The 17,191-nt window shown below is 36.5% G+C and overlaps 1 protein-coding gene across 17 annotated transcripts in view; it reads right to left on the bottom strand.

The window, feature by feature from the left end:
- TMPO (thymopoietin) overlaps window positions 1-17,191 on the bottom strand; it is a 37,763-nt gene that overhangs the window by 3,293 nt on the left and 17,279 nt on the right. For 4 of the 17 annotated variants that reach the window (XR_010148403.1, XR_010148404.1, XR_010148402.1 and 1 more), the window contains exons 3-8: window positions 15,204-15,362; window positions 9,475-9,572; window positions 2,687-2,806; window positions 2,499-2,594; window positions 1,974-2,084; window positions 584-672 (exon numbers count right to left, since the gene is read on the bottom strand). Coding sequence is in view for 6 of the 17 variants with exons in the window: in XM_001148998.7 (XP_001148998.3) it covers window positions 584-672; window positions 1,974-2,084; window positions 2,499-2,594; window positions 2,687-2,806; window positions 9,475-9,572; window positions 15,204-15,362 (673 nt within the window). In the remaining 11 variants the exon portion in view is untranslated. Of the gene's footprint in view, window positions 1-583; window positions 673-1,973; window positions 2,085-2,498; window positions 2,595-2,686; window positions 2,807-9,474; window positions 9,573-11,409; window positions 14,218-15,203; window positions 15,363-17,191 lie in introns of those variants that run through there. The other 13 variants (XR_010148405.1, XR_010148406.1, XR_010148407.1 and 10 more) reach the window with 4 other exon arrangements.

Here is a 17,191-nt window from a genome sequence, read left to right as displayed (position 1 = left end):
AGTCACGAAACCTGCCTTCTTAAAGGCTCTTCAAAGCCCCTGTTTAGGAGTAAAGAGGAAAAACAAAACAGTTTTGGCTGTGTTTCTTTCAGTTAAAAATTAAGATACATAAACACAGCCTTTTCAATTAGAAAAGAGAAACTTAGGGGGGAAAAACTATTTCTCACTAGATTTTCGTTTAGATTTTAACATATGAATTTAAGTAGTAAGTAAGTGATTTATTTAAAATCCTCCATTTACCAATTGCAATTTTGAAACTCATTCAACTTTCAAGAATATTTACTGGTGGGCTTAGGGGAATTAAACTGCTCCCAAAAGAACAGTTCGTTCACTTATTTATTTAAAAGTCGGTGGGTAGACAGAGTCTCATTATGTTGCCCAGACTGGTCTCGAACTCCTGGGCTTAAGCAATCCACCTGCCTTAGTCTCTTGAGTAGCTGGGACTACAGGCATGTACCATTGTACGTGGCTCCAAAAGAATAGCTTAATTCTGAGCAGAAGTACAGTAACTTTGTGATGAAGAATTAAAAATAAAGATTCCCTACTAGAATACACTAGTACTTGTTTAAATGTATCTGAATACCTAATTCCTGTTGGTGTAGATGCTTCATAGGGGAACATTTCCTTAAGAATATCCCTTTCTACTCTTCTTTCCTCTGTTTTTTCTCCCACCTAATAAGAAACAAACAAACAAACAACCACAAGTTAACATTTAGTGTAAACATGCAATAATTAAAACATAAATAGTAAGTTTTAGAGAACAAAATGCCTTTAAATCTATCATAGTAAAATCTATGATATGCCATTTCTAAATTATTATTTAGGTATCCACATGCTTCCAAGGCTCTCTTCAAATTTCTTGAAGATACCTTATTATATGTGGTTATTGGAGTGAAAAACTGCCACACATTTAAATAACTGGGGGGAAAAATTCAGTAATCTAACATGGCAATGCTAATTCCCTCATTGATTTTGTTTTTTACTATTAAGAGTATATTGTTGGGCCGGGTACGGTGGCTCACGCCTGTAATCCTAGCGCTTTGGGAGGCTGAGGCGGGTGGATCACCTGAGGTCAGGAGTTCGAGACCAGCCTGACCAACATGGTGAAATCCCGTCTCTACTACAAATACAAAAATTAGCTGGGCGTGGTGGCGGGCACCCGTAATCCCAGCTACTCAGGAGGCTGAGGCAGGAGAATTGCTTGAACCCAGGAGGCGGAGGTTGCAGTGAGCTGAGATCGTGCCACTGCACTTCAGCCTGGACAACAGAGCAAGACTCCGTTTCAAAAAAAAAAAGTATACTGTTTCTTCATTTATTAAGAATTCTGTAGTAAAAGATAAAATACAGAAGATACTCAACATGAACCTTTAGCAAACTTTACTATATGTTTTAAAATTATAGTCAATGCAATATGCCCAAATTAAAAAAAACATAATGTTTAGCTTGTTTTACTGTTTACCTTTATGTCCAGAACAAAATAATAAATGTTTCGGCTCCTTTTGTAAAGATTCATTCAAATTAAAATGCACCATGCAGTTAGTACTTTCAAGCTTAATTACACAGGAGTTAACCCATTCCAGCACCACATAAAGTTATGTTAAAGTCTCTTATTTGACCCGTCAACAAAAGAAAGTGTAGCCTCCCTCATAGCCCAGCAGCACTTTCAAACTTGCATCCATGACAAACAGAACATATTATAAGCAGAACAGAAATGACCACTCCCTTGAAAACTGGAACTTAAGAGGGATACAGTGGCAAGAGGATAGTATTAGCATGTCAAACTATATTAGTTAATTTCTGTTTTCACTAATAAAAGTGTCCTTAAAATAATTTATGCATATTTACACACACCACCCAATAAAGAAAGCTCTGCTCCCTCCCACTCCAAAAAAAAAAAAAAAAAAAAAAACAAATATAAATATTTCCTCTTTGAAAGATCAATGATAGCATCGATCTAAATTGTATTCATTTACTTCAGCTCTTGTCAATGGTTTCTTTGGTGCTCTTCTGGGTATGTCTGAGAATTCAGTGATTGGCAGAATAGGAGATGCATGCTTGAAATTTCCAGTCACCCTATTGACAACCTGCCAAGATTCAAATTATTCAGACTCAGAATTATCCAAACATAACACAGACACTTAAAAAGAAAAGAAAGATATTTTATCTCTGTAATATTAGAAATTTTCCCTTAGTAAAGATTTAAGCAACAGAGCCTACAAACACAACTTAGTGCCTCACATATGAAGCCTCATTCTTCAAATATTTTAACAAAAAATATCCTTATACTTTCTTGTACAATGAATTAGATTTCTTTACATAAATTAGATATTATAGGAAAATTCTAAAATTCAGAACTATATGGGGAAAATCAGTTTAAAATTGTTAAAAAAAAAAAAACATGTAAATTTGAGATTTGCCAAAATTCACCACCTCCCCATTTCCAATTAAAGGGTAATTTACAAAGAATACCACTTGTATAGTTTATGAAACATATTTACTAAGGATTCGTTGCTTGAAGCCATTATAGTTTCAGCTATGGGAGTACTCTCTGAAATTACTGGACCTTCTATACGAAAATGTTCTGAAGTTTCCACCTGTTAGTTTGAAAACAAAACAAAAACAATAAATATAAAATAATACTAAAACCCTACAAATCTGAAAACCCAAGGAATAAGCCTTGCATCACCCTTTTCCTTGGAGTTCTTCTTGACCCTCTTGTAGATTCCCTAGTTAATGCCTGCAGAGGTCCGCCTTTTGAAGATCCACTTGTCCATTCAGTCTCAGTTATTCCAGCTTGAGAATAGCTCTATTCAAGCATCAACACATTAAAAAGTCATATTCTAACATCAAATACTTTAATAACGGCCATACTGGCACACTGAGAAGCCATGAAATAGAAGTCTCCAAATGCCAGCATTTATAAACAAGGCTATGTCCTCAAAATATTCCTAAATGTATTAATTGAACTGATATTTAGGCATCAGAAAACACTTAAAAAGTGCTAAAATACACTAAAAAATCCACCTATAGTAGCTCACAAATTATAAAAATTATGGGAAAAAAAGCACATCAACTATCACCAGTTCCCTTTTTGACTCACTGTGTGCTATTTGGCTCTAGTATTGGAGCTACATCTCTGTCTAAACAAAAAGCAGACTGATCATGACTTAGAAAAAAGTCATCTATTATAAGTCAGTTTCCTTTTAAAACAAAAATACAAACTTTTGTAATTGTTAGCATAGATTAAACATTATTTTCATATGGTTAGAATCATTTTAGTAGAATCAGTTTAAATTATAATCCCACATATAGCTTATTTGAACTAAAAAATTCTCAGGTGTCAAATTTTTCTTGGAAACAGATACAAAATTAGGTAGCCACAAAAACCCTGTGGTCACTCTTTAATGAATATGCAAGCCTAACGTCACTTTCAAATCTCAATGCTATCCATGTCACTACAGAAAGACAGAAAACAGCTGCCTCAGATTAATTCTCAGTCTCAGATTAATTTCTATGTTCCACTGATCATTTTTAAAGAATCCAGCATTTCTTACATACTGGTTTAAAACCCATTAGATCAGTTCTTCTTAAATTGTAATGTGCCTATCAATCACTTGAAGCTTCTGTTAAATGCAGATTCTGATTCTGTAGCTGTAGGGCCCGAAATTCCGCATTCCAAGTAGTAAGGTTTTCAGTTTTGAAGCCGCTATTACCAGATGATTCTTTTAAATTCTTTTAACTACAGAACATCCATCAATGATCAGTATTATAGTAGAGTGTCCTTCTGTTGTCACTTTTGCTTTCACGCCAATATTTAACCTAGATTACTGATGGTTTTATGTCCAAGTCAATGTCTATTAAATTTAAAGACAGATTTTTTTTTAAACTTTAATCCTGTGACAGGAGTGGTCATCCAATAAATATGCCTAAATGGCTGGATGTAATACTATCAAAACCCCACAAGTTACAGACATAGTCTCATAAATCATGGTTTTGTATTTATCTATATTTGGAATTGATATTATAAGAGTTTTAAGTCACAATCTGAATCTCTGGGTTCCTCATCCTATCAATTAGGAAGTATTTGCTGAATGCAAAATTATTGTCAAAAGAGAAATTTGTAAACAAATTACAGACATACACAGAGTAACTGCTTTTTTATTTTTATTTTATTTATTTATTTTTTTGAGACAGAATCTCGCTCTGTTGCCCAGGCTGGAGTACGGTGGTGCAATCTCCACTCACCGCAACCTCCACCTGCGAGGTTCAAGTGATTCTACTGCCTCACCCTCCTGAGTAGCTGGGATTACAGGCACGCACCAGCACACTTGGCTGATTTTTTTGTATTTTCAGTAGAGACAGGGTTTTGCCATGTTGGCCAGGCTGGTCTCCTGACCTCAGGTGATCCACCCACCTGGGCCTTCCAAAGTGCGGGGATTACAGGTGTGAGCCACTGCACCTGGCCAGAGTAAGTGGTTTTTAATAGTCAAATTACCAACTATTTGAATAGACAGAAAGGTAGTTTCATAATCTGAGATTCTCAATCCTTGTGGCACAGTACCATCAAGGAGAGCTTTAAAAAAAAAAAAAAAGCAAATGCCCCCAACTACCATAACCAATTAAATCAGAATCTCTTCAGGTCTGGGAATAGATAATTTCTAAAGCTCCTGAGATAACTAAAAGCCATCTTGAAGGCCTATCAATTTAAGTTAAACATGACCAATATGGTTACTCGTACTAACTTTATTAAAAAACAAAAAACAAAAAAGCCTCATATTCCTCCATTTGAGAACAGTACTTTCAAACACTGCTGGTGGGAATGCAAAATGCTTCAACTCATATGCAGAGAAATGTAATGGTGAAATTACCTAGCAATTTTACTTGTACGCTTCCCCAAGATAAACTGGCAAAAAATATGCAATGACACATGCAAAATGCTGCTCCATGGTTCATCCTGGCATTATTCATAGCAACATACAGCTGAAAACAACTCAAATATTCACCAAATGGAGAGTGGTTAAATAAATTACAGTACATCCATAAAATGCAACACATAAAATGCAGTTGTACAAAGCAATGAGAAAGATGGCTACATTCCGATATGGAGTGATCTCTAGGTTTAGGTTAAAAATGGAAATGTACAAAGCAGGCTGCATTTTATGTAAAAGGGGAGCATATAAAAATCTATATATTTACTTATATTTTTAAAAAGAAACAAAATATAAATCAAAACTTAATAAAAATGCTTATCTATAGATGGAAGGGAAAAGGACAGAAGCCAAAATTCTGACTCTACCTTATTTTGCCTACATAAAACTACATTATACTCTCAACACAATTAAAAAATAATAAAAGAAAAAGCAATCCTAGCATTAGAGAACAAAAAAACCTAACTATTAAGTTGGTGGCTGTATGACACAAAAAAATTCTTTCAAGTGACTTTAAGCACAGTGTTTTGACATTACATTCTAGTGGGATATGTCCTAAAGACAAGGAAAACAAAAGCCCAAATTGCATTTAACAGTCTTATTGTTAGTAGTAATACTGTATTATTTAGAAGCACATATATGTTGTGATACTTACATAAGTAACAACATCATTTGAAGAACCAAGATATTCAGCATAAGATAAAAATGATACAAGTATAACATAACCCAAAATTAGCCTGTATTTATAAATTTGAAATATCACCATTAATTCATGATTTACCTAGCACTACCTACTGAAAAGACCCAGAAACAATGACAACCAGTAGGAATGAACATGTCAGCATCCAAATTGTTGCTTCCAAATAGTATTATCTATTAAAAGGATCAGGGTTCCTTAGAAACATGGCTGATTCCAGGTATGACGCAGGAAGTATACATGAGCCTGGGACGTCTTACTATTCCAGAAAACAAGAAACTATCAAAGATAAATGGGGGAAGGAATTAAAAAATACAGGAACCAACTTAGTAATTCCTAATGGCTACAGATGGCACAATGTGAACATCAAAAAAGAATGATGACTGTAACTGATCATAAATTCAATACATAAAAAAACCTCAAAATAATAGACCCAGGCAATAATCATATGACAATGGCTGTTAGAACCATTAAATGAAAGGACAATGTGGATCTTTATAACAGATGGATTAATCTTTCAAAATCTAAATCAATTACTAATTTTAGCATCGCCAGAAAGACATTCTATACCTCCTAAAACGATGTCATAGGAAGGCCGCTATATCATTTAAGTATTTTTGTGAAAGAAACTGAACATGGATCTGACCAACCCTCTGGATCTGTGCCGTCCAATATGGTAGGCCACTAGCCACATATGGTCATTTAAATTTAATTTAAATTAAAATTAAAACATAGTTTCCGCCAGGCGCAGTGGCTCACGCCTGTAATCCCAGCACTTTGGGAGGCTGAGGCGGGTGGATCACCTGAGGTCGGGAGTTCGAGACCTGCCTGACCAACATGGAGAAACCCTGTCTCTACTAAAAATACAAAATTAGCCGGGCGTGGTGGCACATGCCTGTAATCCCAGCTACTCAGGAGGCTGAGGCAGGAGAATCGCTTGAACTTGGGAGGCAGAGGTTGTGGGGAGCTGAGATCACACCAACCTTGGCAAAAAGAATGAAACTCTATCTCAAAAAACAAACAAACAAAAACAAAAACAACAACAACAACAAAGCAAAACAGAGTTTCTCAGCCTCACTAGTCACCATCCAAGTATTCAATAGCTAGTGGCTACTGTAACGGATAGCACAGGTATGAAAAATTTCTATCACAGAAAGGTCTACTGCATAGCCTCACTACAGATCTAACCCACTCTACAGAAAATGCAGCGTATAGAGAAGCTAATTAAATGACATAAAGAAGCAACCTAACAAATCCAGAATGTTGGGAAATTCTGTAATGGCCTGGTTTCTTCACCAAATAAATGGAGGGAAGAGAAAAAGTTACAGTGGTAACAGCTACAGACTTGAGAGAGTAAAACAACCAAAAATCAAACCGGATATGTGGATCCTGTCTGGATCCTGATTTGAACAACATAATCATAAACGAAACATTTCTGAAACTAGAGAAATTTAAACATGAATTAGATACAAATAAATTATTAATTTTATTAGGTGTGATATTGGCATTGTCACTGGAATAGCACTTATCTTTCAGAGATATATGCTAAAATGCTGACTTTTTAATGTGTGAAACAATATGTCAAAGACTGCTTTAATATACTCCAGGAAAAAGCAAAATAAAAAAAATCAAAAGCAATTTATAGCCAGGTGCGGTAGCTCATGCCTGTAATCCCAGCAATCTGGGAGGCCAAGGCGGGTGGATCACCTGAGGTCAGGAGTTCGAGACCAGCTTGGCCAACATGGTGAAACCTGGTCTCTACTAAGAATACAAAAACTAGCCGGGCATGGTGGCGGGAACCTGTAATCCCAGCTACTCAGGAGGCTGAAGCAGGAGAACTGCTTGAACCCAGGAGGCGGAGGTTGCAAGTGAGCCGAGATTGTGCCACTGCACTCCAACCTGGGCGACAGAGTGAGATTCTGTCTCAAAAAAAAAAAAAAAAAAAAAGTAATTAAAAAAGCTGGAGGGTGTGGGGTGATGAAACCAAACTGGTAAAACACTGACAACTGTGGCACATCTATGACTGGAGGGTCATTAAACTCTTCCCTCCACTCTTCTACATGTTTTAAATTTTCTGCAATAAAGCCACTGTCTAATTCTGCCTGTCATCTAAACCTACACTCCTTTGACTATTTATTCTGCCCCTCAGTTTAGATTCCTCCAACTCAATTATCCCTTAGACCATCTTTATTATTTATTTATTTATTTATTTATTTATTTTTGAGACAGAGTTTCGCTCTTGTTGCCCAGGCTAGAGTGCAATGGCGCGATCTCGGCTCACAGCAACCTCTGCCTCCAAGGTTCAAGCGATTCTCCTGCCTCAGCCTCCGGAGTAGCTGGGATTACAGGCATGCGCCACCATGCCCGGCTAATTCTGTATTTTTAGTAGAGACGGGGTTTCTCCATGTTGGTCAGGCAGGTCTCGAACTCCGGACCTCAGGTGATCCGCCTGCCTCGGCCTCCCAAAGTGCTGGGATTACAGGCGTGAGCCACCGCGCCCAGCCTATTTCCTTATTCTTCAGCATGCTCCTGAAGCTATTTGTTAGGACTATTACATAAAAGGGCAATAAAACATGTATTCCAGTATTTGGTTCTATGTTAACAAAATCTTCATTCATTCAATGCTCTGTACGTTCTTGTCACAAAGCTCATTTCTAACAAATCGTTCTGAAATTCAACTTATCAACTACATCAAATGAAGAGAGAGACTGACTTGCCTTAAGGAATCAAGAATAATTCCTCTAAGGATTTGATTTTAAAACAACAAACAGGCTGGGCACGGTGGCTCACACCTGTAATCCCAGCACTTTCGGAGGCCAATGCAGGTGGATCACCTGAGGTCAGGAGTTTGAGACCAGCCTGGCCAACACGGTGAAACCCCGTCTCTACTAAAAATACAAAAATTAGCTGAGCGTGGTGGCATGTGCCTGTAATCCCAGCTACTTGGGAGGCTGAGGCAGGAGAATCGCTTGAGCCCAGCAGGGTGGAGGTTGCAATGAGATGGGATCACGCCACTGCACTCCAGCCCGGGTGACAAGAGCAAAACTCCGTCACAAACAAACAAACAAAGTGACAAATAGGAGATGGAAAAGATAACCAACTAGACAAATCATCCAGCTAGACATAGCAGGGGTAAGGAAAATGACTCTAGGAATAGCTGTCTTACAAAGCATCAGTCAATCAATGCTGCATTAGTCAATAATTTGTTCTCTGTAAACAATACTAGGTTAGTCAATAATTTGTTCTCTGTAAACAATACTAGGTTAGTCAATAATTTGTTCTCTGTTCATTTATACCTATGCTTATTTTCTCCTTAGTTTCCTACATTTCCCTTTTGAAAAACTGAAACGCCTCTCCCACAATAGAAAAGGTAAATTTTCATCTGAAATAAGGAAAGAAAACTGTAGTCTTAGGACCAGACTAGCTTCTGAGTTTAGGAAAGAATCGCAGAAGACAAGACAGGCAAACATAAAATCAAAGTCAGAAATCTAGAGACAAAGACACAAATATAAAACCCTTCCATTGCCTTTTAAAGAAATTGTATCAAAAGTGTCTAGATATTTCCACCTTTTAAAATATTTCTTTCAAAACACCGTATAACTGGCTTTGAACTACATCTAGCACAGACTCAAACACAAATGAGACATTAAAAATTTGCTTTTGCTGTAATCACAGGCTACACTACTGACAAAACCCACAAAGTTTAGATTTTTAGTATCATTTAACAACAGAATTAAGTTTATTGAGCGTGCTGGAATCTGGGTGTCAACCATTAAAGGCTAAAACATGGATTAGTGTTGTCAGGAGGTTATTTATACCTGTACACGGTGATAATAAAACTAAAGATACCTGATTGTGCTCAACTCTTCTTTGCTTGAGTGTTACTGGAGTCTTTGCTCTGCCCTTCAGTGGTTCTCTCTTCTCAAGCTTGAGCTCTATTTTAGAGTCTGGAAATAACATTGGAGAAACCATTACTCTCTGAAACACTCAATATTAACGATGACGTTATCCTAATATTAATCGGGAACCCTGGTTTTAGGCACATTAAAAGGTGAAAAACAAGTCTACTGGTAATACCTCACTAGTCCAAAATTGTTTAACTGCAATTTGTCTTGAAAACTGTTTCATTATTTATCCCATTTTTGCTTATCTCCCTTACCCTTTCATCTGACAACCACTTCTTCCTACCTATTCTCCTTTCCTTTATCTGGGACTCATAGCTTTGAACATGAAGTGAATTCAAAATGCTCCCACGAAAGCTTTTCAGTAAGAACAATTTAGATGTGGAAAAAGGCCATTTAAAATACACAATTGTTACCACTGTTTTGTCCATACAGTATACTACTACTGTACAGCAAAGGTTGACTTACTAAATTAAAATTTGGAACATAGAAGGGAAAGTTTAAAAATGAAAAAAATCCATATAGTACCAAGCTTCTATAACAATAAATAACAATACAATATAAAAGCTTTTTTGATGTAGTTATAAAAAACCTAGGTACAACTCAGGTAAAGAAGGAATCTTGTTCACAGAAAAATACGACCAATCACAGGTCACTTCTCGTCCCAGTCCTTATAATAAAAATAACATTTCTTTGAAAAGAAGCCAATACTTATATACTTGTCACCATGATAGTTATTAACCTAACAACGCAAGGATATGTATTTTTTAATAGGCTTCAATATTCCAGTCTCCTAGTCTTAAATTCATCATCATTTGAAGATCTAGGTTTTGAAAAGACTGATTTTAGTTAACATCCCTGGCAGGGCATGGTGGCTCACGCTTGTAATCCCAGCACTTTGGAAGGCCGAGGTGGGCAGATCACCTGAGGTCAGCTTAAGACCATCCTGGCCAACATGGTGAAACCCCGTCTCTACTAAAAATACAAACATTAGCCAGGGTTGGTGGCAGACACCTGTAATCCCAGCTACTCAGGAGGCTAAGGCAGGAGAATTGCTTGAACCTGGGAGGCGGAGGTTGCAGCGAGCTGAGATCACACCATTGCACTCCAGCTTTGGGGACAAGAGCGAAATTTCATTTCAAAAAAAAAAAAATCCCTTTTTGTAGACATTTATCATGGTATAGCAAAATTAGTCAGTTGTTATTTCTAAAACTTCTACTACCAAAAACTTAAGTTAGATTACTTTCTTACTGAAGAGACAGAAAGGAAGTCAATTCTAAAGTTTTACATGAACTCTGAACTTGTGTGAAAAAGTGGTCAAGACATCTATATGTGTCTTGCTAACTTTCCAGTGTTAATACTAGTTAGTACAGAATCTATTTAATACTTGCAGGTTTCCCAAAAACGAACTGTGATTTTTATCAAGTTAGTTTAAACAGTTCAGTCTTTATTTAGGACTAAGATTTCAAGTCCATCTCCCAACACTTCTATCAATGGATCTGTCAATGTATCTTCGTTTGGTACAACCCCCAGCAATATAAAATCTATTTTATGCTTTGTTAACTCAGAATCTAAGAACTAGAAAGCACAAAGTAAAAAAAACCATTAGTAGTGGAATAGAAATCGGTTAAACGAATAAGGTATCTGGTTACAGATTAATTCCTCTTATAAATTTAGATTCCAACAGTCAATAAAAACATGGTCCTCAAACAGAAGAAAAACCATACAATAATCAGAATATTTTCAATTATACCACTGAAATGTCAAAGTGAGTTTCAATGATGAAATGGAAAAGGGGTGTTCATATACAAATGTTTAACTTGTTGCAACTCCAAGAATAAAGCACACAGAACAACATGTTTCTGGAGACCACACAACACTGTTCAAATTTAACAACTTTATTGAATTTGCAGAAGCATTCTACAGTAATACATTTTTAAAAATCACATAGCACTCAGTAGGTACATGTATACATGTACATTTCAGAAGACAACAAATAAAATTACTCTCAGAAAGCTGCAAAGATGGACACATATAATGTAAGAATGTGGTAATGGCCAGAGGGAGTACCCAAGAGACCATATTTTATTATGCTTAAGGCTACTACTTTCCACAATACCTCTGCAGTTAAGACTCTTAACTTACAATCACAGAAATGAAAACATGATAATACACTGCTTTATACAGACATACAGATACTGGGATATAGTATAATTTCTTATGGCTTTAAAAAAAATTAATTTGCTTTTAGAGTCTATATTGCTAAACTTAACTTTCCACAAAATACAATATATCATGAAAGCAAAGTATTATTTTTTAAAAGGCCCCATTATCTGACAAAATAGATGGTGAACATGCACTATCCCAGGATATCTATTATTATCCAAAGAAGTGTTTCTCAAAGTGTGGTCCATGGTACTGGTCCATGAATTGGTTGCTACCAGTCAATGAAGAGATAAATTACTTGCATCAGAGTGTAAATCAATACATTGCTTTAGCTATTAATAAAATTTTGCTAAAAAATCAAATCCTGTCATTGACCTAAAAAGTATCTCTAGATTTAAATTCTTGTGCATGCTTATCTTGCCTGTGGATAAGTAACAGTTTGTAGACTGGTGCTTTGAGTTGCATTGATCTAGACTACTATGGTTGATGTTGCAGACATGAATAAATAACAAAGAAAAGTAAGAAAATATGAGCAAAAATATGGACAAGTTATGGAATGTGAAAAGATACTGAGATAAAAGTATCAAAAAGAACAACATCACTGTTCTGAATGTGTAACAAATGTTTAATTCCGTCCTAGGTATAAAGGAGGATGCATATTATTCTACTGAACAGTAAATACTCCTTATATCCTAATTAGAATTTTCTTAGTTTTGGAGAATTGTAAAAACATAAGTAAAGCAGGAAACAGAAAACAACTTAGAGACTAATTTGTGATCTAGAATGCGTTAAATTGTTTGTACCAGGCTTCCTATCTACGCAAATCTTTAAAAAAGACAAGTAGTTCTACACAGGCAATTACTTTTATACTGTAAGTTGATGGGTAGAAGCTTAACATTTTGTAATTAGCCCTATCTGGAAACTAAAACAACCTTAACAGAAAAGAAAATGTTGGCATAAAGTACCTGAAAGATAAGATAGATGTCTTTTTGTTCTTGATTTTACTAGTGTTTATTTCCACGCTTTTTAATTACTTTGCATACTTCTCCTCCAAATAATGTTCCACCTTTAAAGGGAGTGGAAGCCAGCTTATTCTTAGAAGCTAAATTAATTTTGCAATCCTTCAGCCAGAGGTATCGACGACCTACAGTGGAATTTCCCATGGTATGGGCAGCCATCTTCACTTCATCAAATGCAGCTTCACAAATATATGAGGCTGCATCATATGTTTTGCTCAGAATCCCAAGCGCTTGGTGGGTACGACTAGGATCTGAGCTAAGAATCTGTGCAGCTTGACTAATGTCTGCCTGCATAGCCTTAGCTACAAAGGCAGTGTGGGTTGCAATCTGCAATGCTGATGCTGCAGCTTCATATGCTCTACAGAGTGCTAAGTCCAACTGCTGATTGCAAGACTCAGTGGAGGCTGCTTGAATACCTCCTAGTGGAGTGGCTTCAGAAATAAACCCTAGGATTTCATCATCTACTTTTGGAACTGATAATATCTGTGTTGCCTCCCTGGAAGAAACTGGATATTTGCATGCCAGTGAAGGCAGCTGCCTGTCAACTTGCTGCCATTCTTCTTCAATTACTTTTAAAATAGATTCATGGAAGGGAAAAGATAGTTCTGAGGCATGTATTTTATCATGCTGTGATTGCTTAGCCACTTCTAGACCTAAGGTAGTGAGAGAATGAGAGACAACAGTTTTGGCAAAAGAAGACATCAGTTCGGATCCAGGTATGTTCTGAAATGCCAAAAAGGAACCTGAATCCCTTTCCTCCACTGACTTCTCACTCAGTCTAGGGACTTTTCGTGGAGGAGACAGGAATTCAGTTTCTTGAAACTTAGACTGATCAATTCTCTTCTGTATGTTTTCTACATCCAGTGGGGGCATAGAGTTAGAAGTTCCAGGCAAACTACCTACCCCACCCTGGACCAACAGAGAATTGACATAGTCTCTGATTGCCTGGGCAAGTGGCGGAGAAATTAGTTGTGAGCTCTCAGACTCTTCTAGTGCTTTCCTTTTACTGGAGAGAGGCGATTGATCTGAAATATGGGACCTCTCAGGACATAATGGTTGAATTCCACTTTTCTCTCTACCGCAAATATTTTCTACTATGTCTTTATAGTAACCAGTGGTGGTTTCTTTAATCAGTGAAGGAGAAGCTGCAGTAGAGACCAACATGGCACTGTGTTCAGGCTGAGAAGATGACGAAGAACTTTTCTCTAAACACCTATCATGGCTAGACTTGCATGAAATAAACAAATTCCTTTCAGAGGCTAACTTCTGCAACTGTCCCCTGCCAGGCAAGTTTGTGGCAACAAGAGGCTCCCTAGGTAGGTCTCCCTTAGAAGTATGTACTTTCTTAGCTGCCTGTAGTTCGGTACTGCCCAAAGGAGGACGGGTGGAGATTTCAGGAAAAGAAATACCCTGAAAAAATCCACCACCAGAGGGAGTAGTTCCAAGTTCAGAAAAAGGAACAGTATCCCTAGTGGACTTCACTTTCTTGTGTTCTTTCTTCTTTCCTGTAGAGGCAAAAGAGGCAGGAAGTTTAAGCATTACCTGTGTTTGAGCTGATTTTATTCTTTGCCTCTTTGCTAAAAATAGTGCTGTCAAAGGAAAAGACTCTATAATTTCATATTCTGAACTAATCTGCCAGATTTGCCCTGGTAGACAAAGCTTATTGAGATATAAACAATCTGGATCAAAATAAATAATCACAAGTCATATTAATTAAAAGTTTACAAAAATCAAGTTGTACTTATAATTTTTAAAGGACATTTATTTCACATACTATCCTTAAAAAATATTTAAACATCATGATCAAATTTTAAGATACTATACAGTCTACTAAAAATATAGTCAAAATATTTGCTTTAAAGTTGCCCTGAGGTCAGATTAACAAAAACTGCTAACAATTTAAATGCCTATCAATAGAGAACAGAGAAAATATGCCATATTTAAATGCTACCACTATGTATTAATTATGAAGAATAAACAGGTATGTAATTAACAGGATTAGATTTCAAAAATAATGGAGTAAGAAAAAGCAAGTGATAAGATTTAGCATACTGTTTATATAAATTTTTTATTCTTAAAGTATAAAATAATACCATGTATTAGACAGATGTGTATGTGAAATATAAAACTTGAAAGACAGGCATTGAATTAATAATAGTAGTTACTTCTGTGGAGGTGATAGGTACAGGTAAGTACGAGGAACTTTGCCTTTACTTCTAATACTTTATTCTCTCAGAAAAATGAGATTTGTAGCAAAAAAGACAAAGTTAACTTGCAATTTCAGGTGATGGAAAATTATGAATTTGTACTATGTTGCTTCTTAGAATTTTCAATAAAAAGTATTTAAATCAAATTACAGAATTACTCTAATGACACGAATAAAATTTGTGTATCTTGCCAATATTGTTTTAAATTTTACTTTCTTCATGGTCACTGAATTTTGAGTGTGAAAAAATTACGTACATTTGATTAACATCATTTAAAATTTTACCTTCTTCATTGTCACTGTATCTGTCAGAATCATTACTTCCATTCTGCCTTGTATTTTCTGCTGAAGAAGAAATTGTTGGCAGAGGAGTAGAAGATCTTGATTCTGTTCCTTGTTCCCTCAGTTTCAAAAGCTTTTTCTCATATAGCTTCCTGGTTGTTCCTGGATTAAGGCAGAACTTGCTTTAGTACCTGTATTGTTTCATTTAGGATGCAGCTCAGACACTATCTTCAGCAACATTTTAAGCTATTTTCACTCTTTATTTTTCTAAACTCAAGTTCTTAAAAAAAAAAAATACCATATAATGCGGCCAGACATAGTGGCTCACGACTGTAAACCCACCACTTTGGGAGGCCGAGGCGGGTGCATTACTTGAGGTCAGGAGTTCGAGACCAGCCTGGCCAACACAGGGAAACTATCTCTACTAAAAATACAAAAATTAGCCGGGCATGGTGGCACACGCCCGTGATCCCAGCTACTTGGGAGGCTGAGACAGGAGAATCACTTGAAATTGGAAGGCAGAGGTTGCAGTGAGCTGAGATCGCACCATTGTCCAGCTGGGAGAGGAAGTAAGATGCTGTCTTTAAAAAAAAAAAAAAAAAAAAAAAAAAGGACGTGGTGGCTGATGCCTGTAATCCCAGCACTTCCAGAGGCCAAGGCGGGTGGATCACCTAAGGTCAGCAGTTCAAGACAAGCCTGACCAACATGGTGAAACCTAGCCTCTACCACAAATACAAAAAATTAGCTGGGCCTGGTGGTGGGCGCCTGTAATCCCAGCCACTCAGGAAGCTGAGGCAGGAGAACTGAACCCAGGAGATGGAGGTTGCGGTGAGCTGATATCGCACCATTGCATTCCACACAACTATATAATGCACTCTTTTTACAACAGGTGGTTTTTTGGGAAATGACATTTCTTTTAATAGCATGAAATACATAGTAGATTAATACAGGCCTTTCTATAGACCATCTACTGAAAAGCCATGTATGACTATCTTTGACTGAAGTCTTGCATTTATTTTCTCTACTACTACGTAATAGTACTTGCCAAGGTAGAAAAATCACATGTAAGCGGATTGTACCTCTATGAAAAATAACTATGATTAAACTTCCACAACTCTAAGACATTAATATGCCTGTATTCAGTTATGGGGAAAAGAAAAGTTCTATTAAATCAGATTTAAATATAACAACTTTGCAGTTAAAATGACCTTTTATGGAAAACACATATCACAAAGCAAAATTGATTACAAATTCTTAATACATTTGAACATCAGTGACAGTTTAAAACCAAAATAGATTTTGTTTTACATTAACTGTATTATCTTTCCTTAACTCCGGTAAGATGAGCAAAATGATAATGGATATTTTTTAGAAGCAACATGTGTCCAGAAATGTTATATAAATAGCCTTAAGATGAACAGGTCATACATCAACATATAATTTAATGTATGCTGATATTATAACACACATTTTTCAGTGTCTCCCTTTTGGAATTTCTTTTTTTTTTGAGACAAGGTCTTGCTCTGTTGCCCAGGCTGCAGTGCAGTGGTGCGATCATAGCTCACTGCAACCCTGAACTTGTGGGCTTATGCAATCCTCCCACCTTTGCCTCCTGAGTAGCTGGGACTACAAGTGTGCACTACATGCCTGGCTACTTTTTTTTTTTTAAATAGAGACAAGGTTTCACTATGTTGTCCAGGCTGCTCTTCAACTCCTGAACTCAAGCAATTCCACCACCTTGGCCTCCCAAAGTGTTGGGATTACAGGCATGAACTACCATGCCCAGGCCTTTTAGAACTTTAAACAAAAACATTTTTTAAAAGTGTTATGTATCTGTTGGTACTTGTATATGAATAAGCTTATGATTATTTGGAAGCAGCTTATACATTAAAACAAAATATTCTAAATCTTTATTTGCAACTATACCTATAGCAAAACCTACCAAATCTCTAGTGTCCACAATTTTAGGTAACTTAGAAGATCAAGACCAG

This window comes from Pan troglodytes, chromosome 10 (genome assembly GCF_028858775.2).
Source record: "Pan troglodytes isolate AG18354 chromosome 10, NHGRI_mPanTro3-v2.0_pri, whole genome shotgun sequence".
Taxonomy (NCBI): domain Eukaryota; kingdom Metazoa; phylum Chordata; class Mammalia; order Primates; family Hominidae; genus Pan; species Pan troglodytes.
This window is presented reverse-complemented; position numbering and strand designations above follow the sequence as displayed.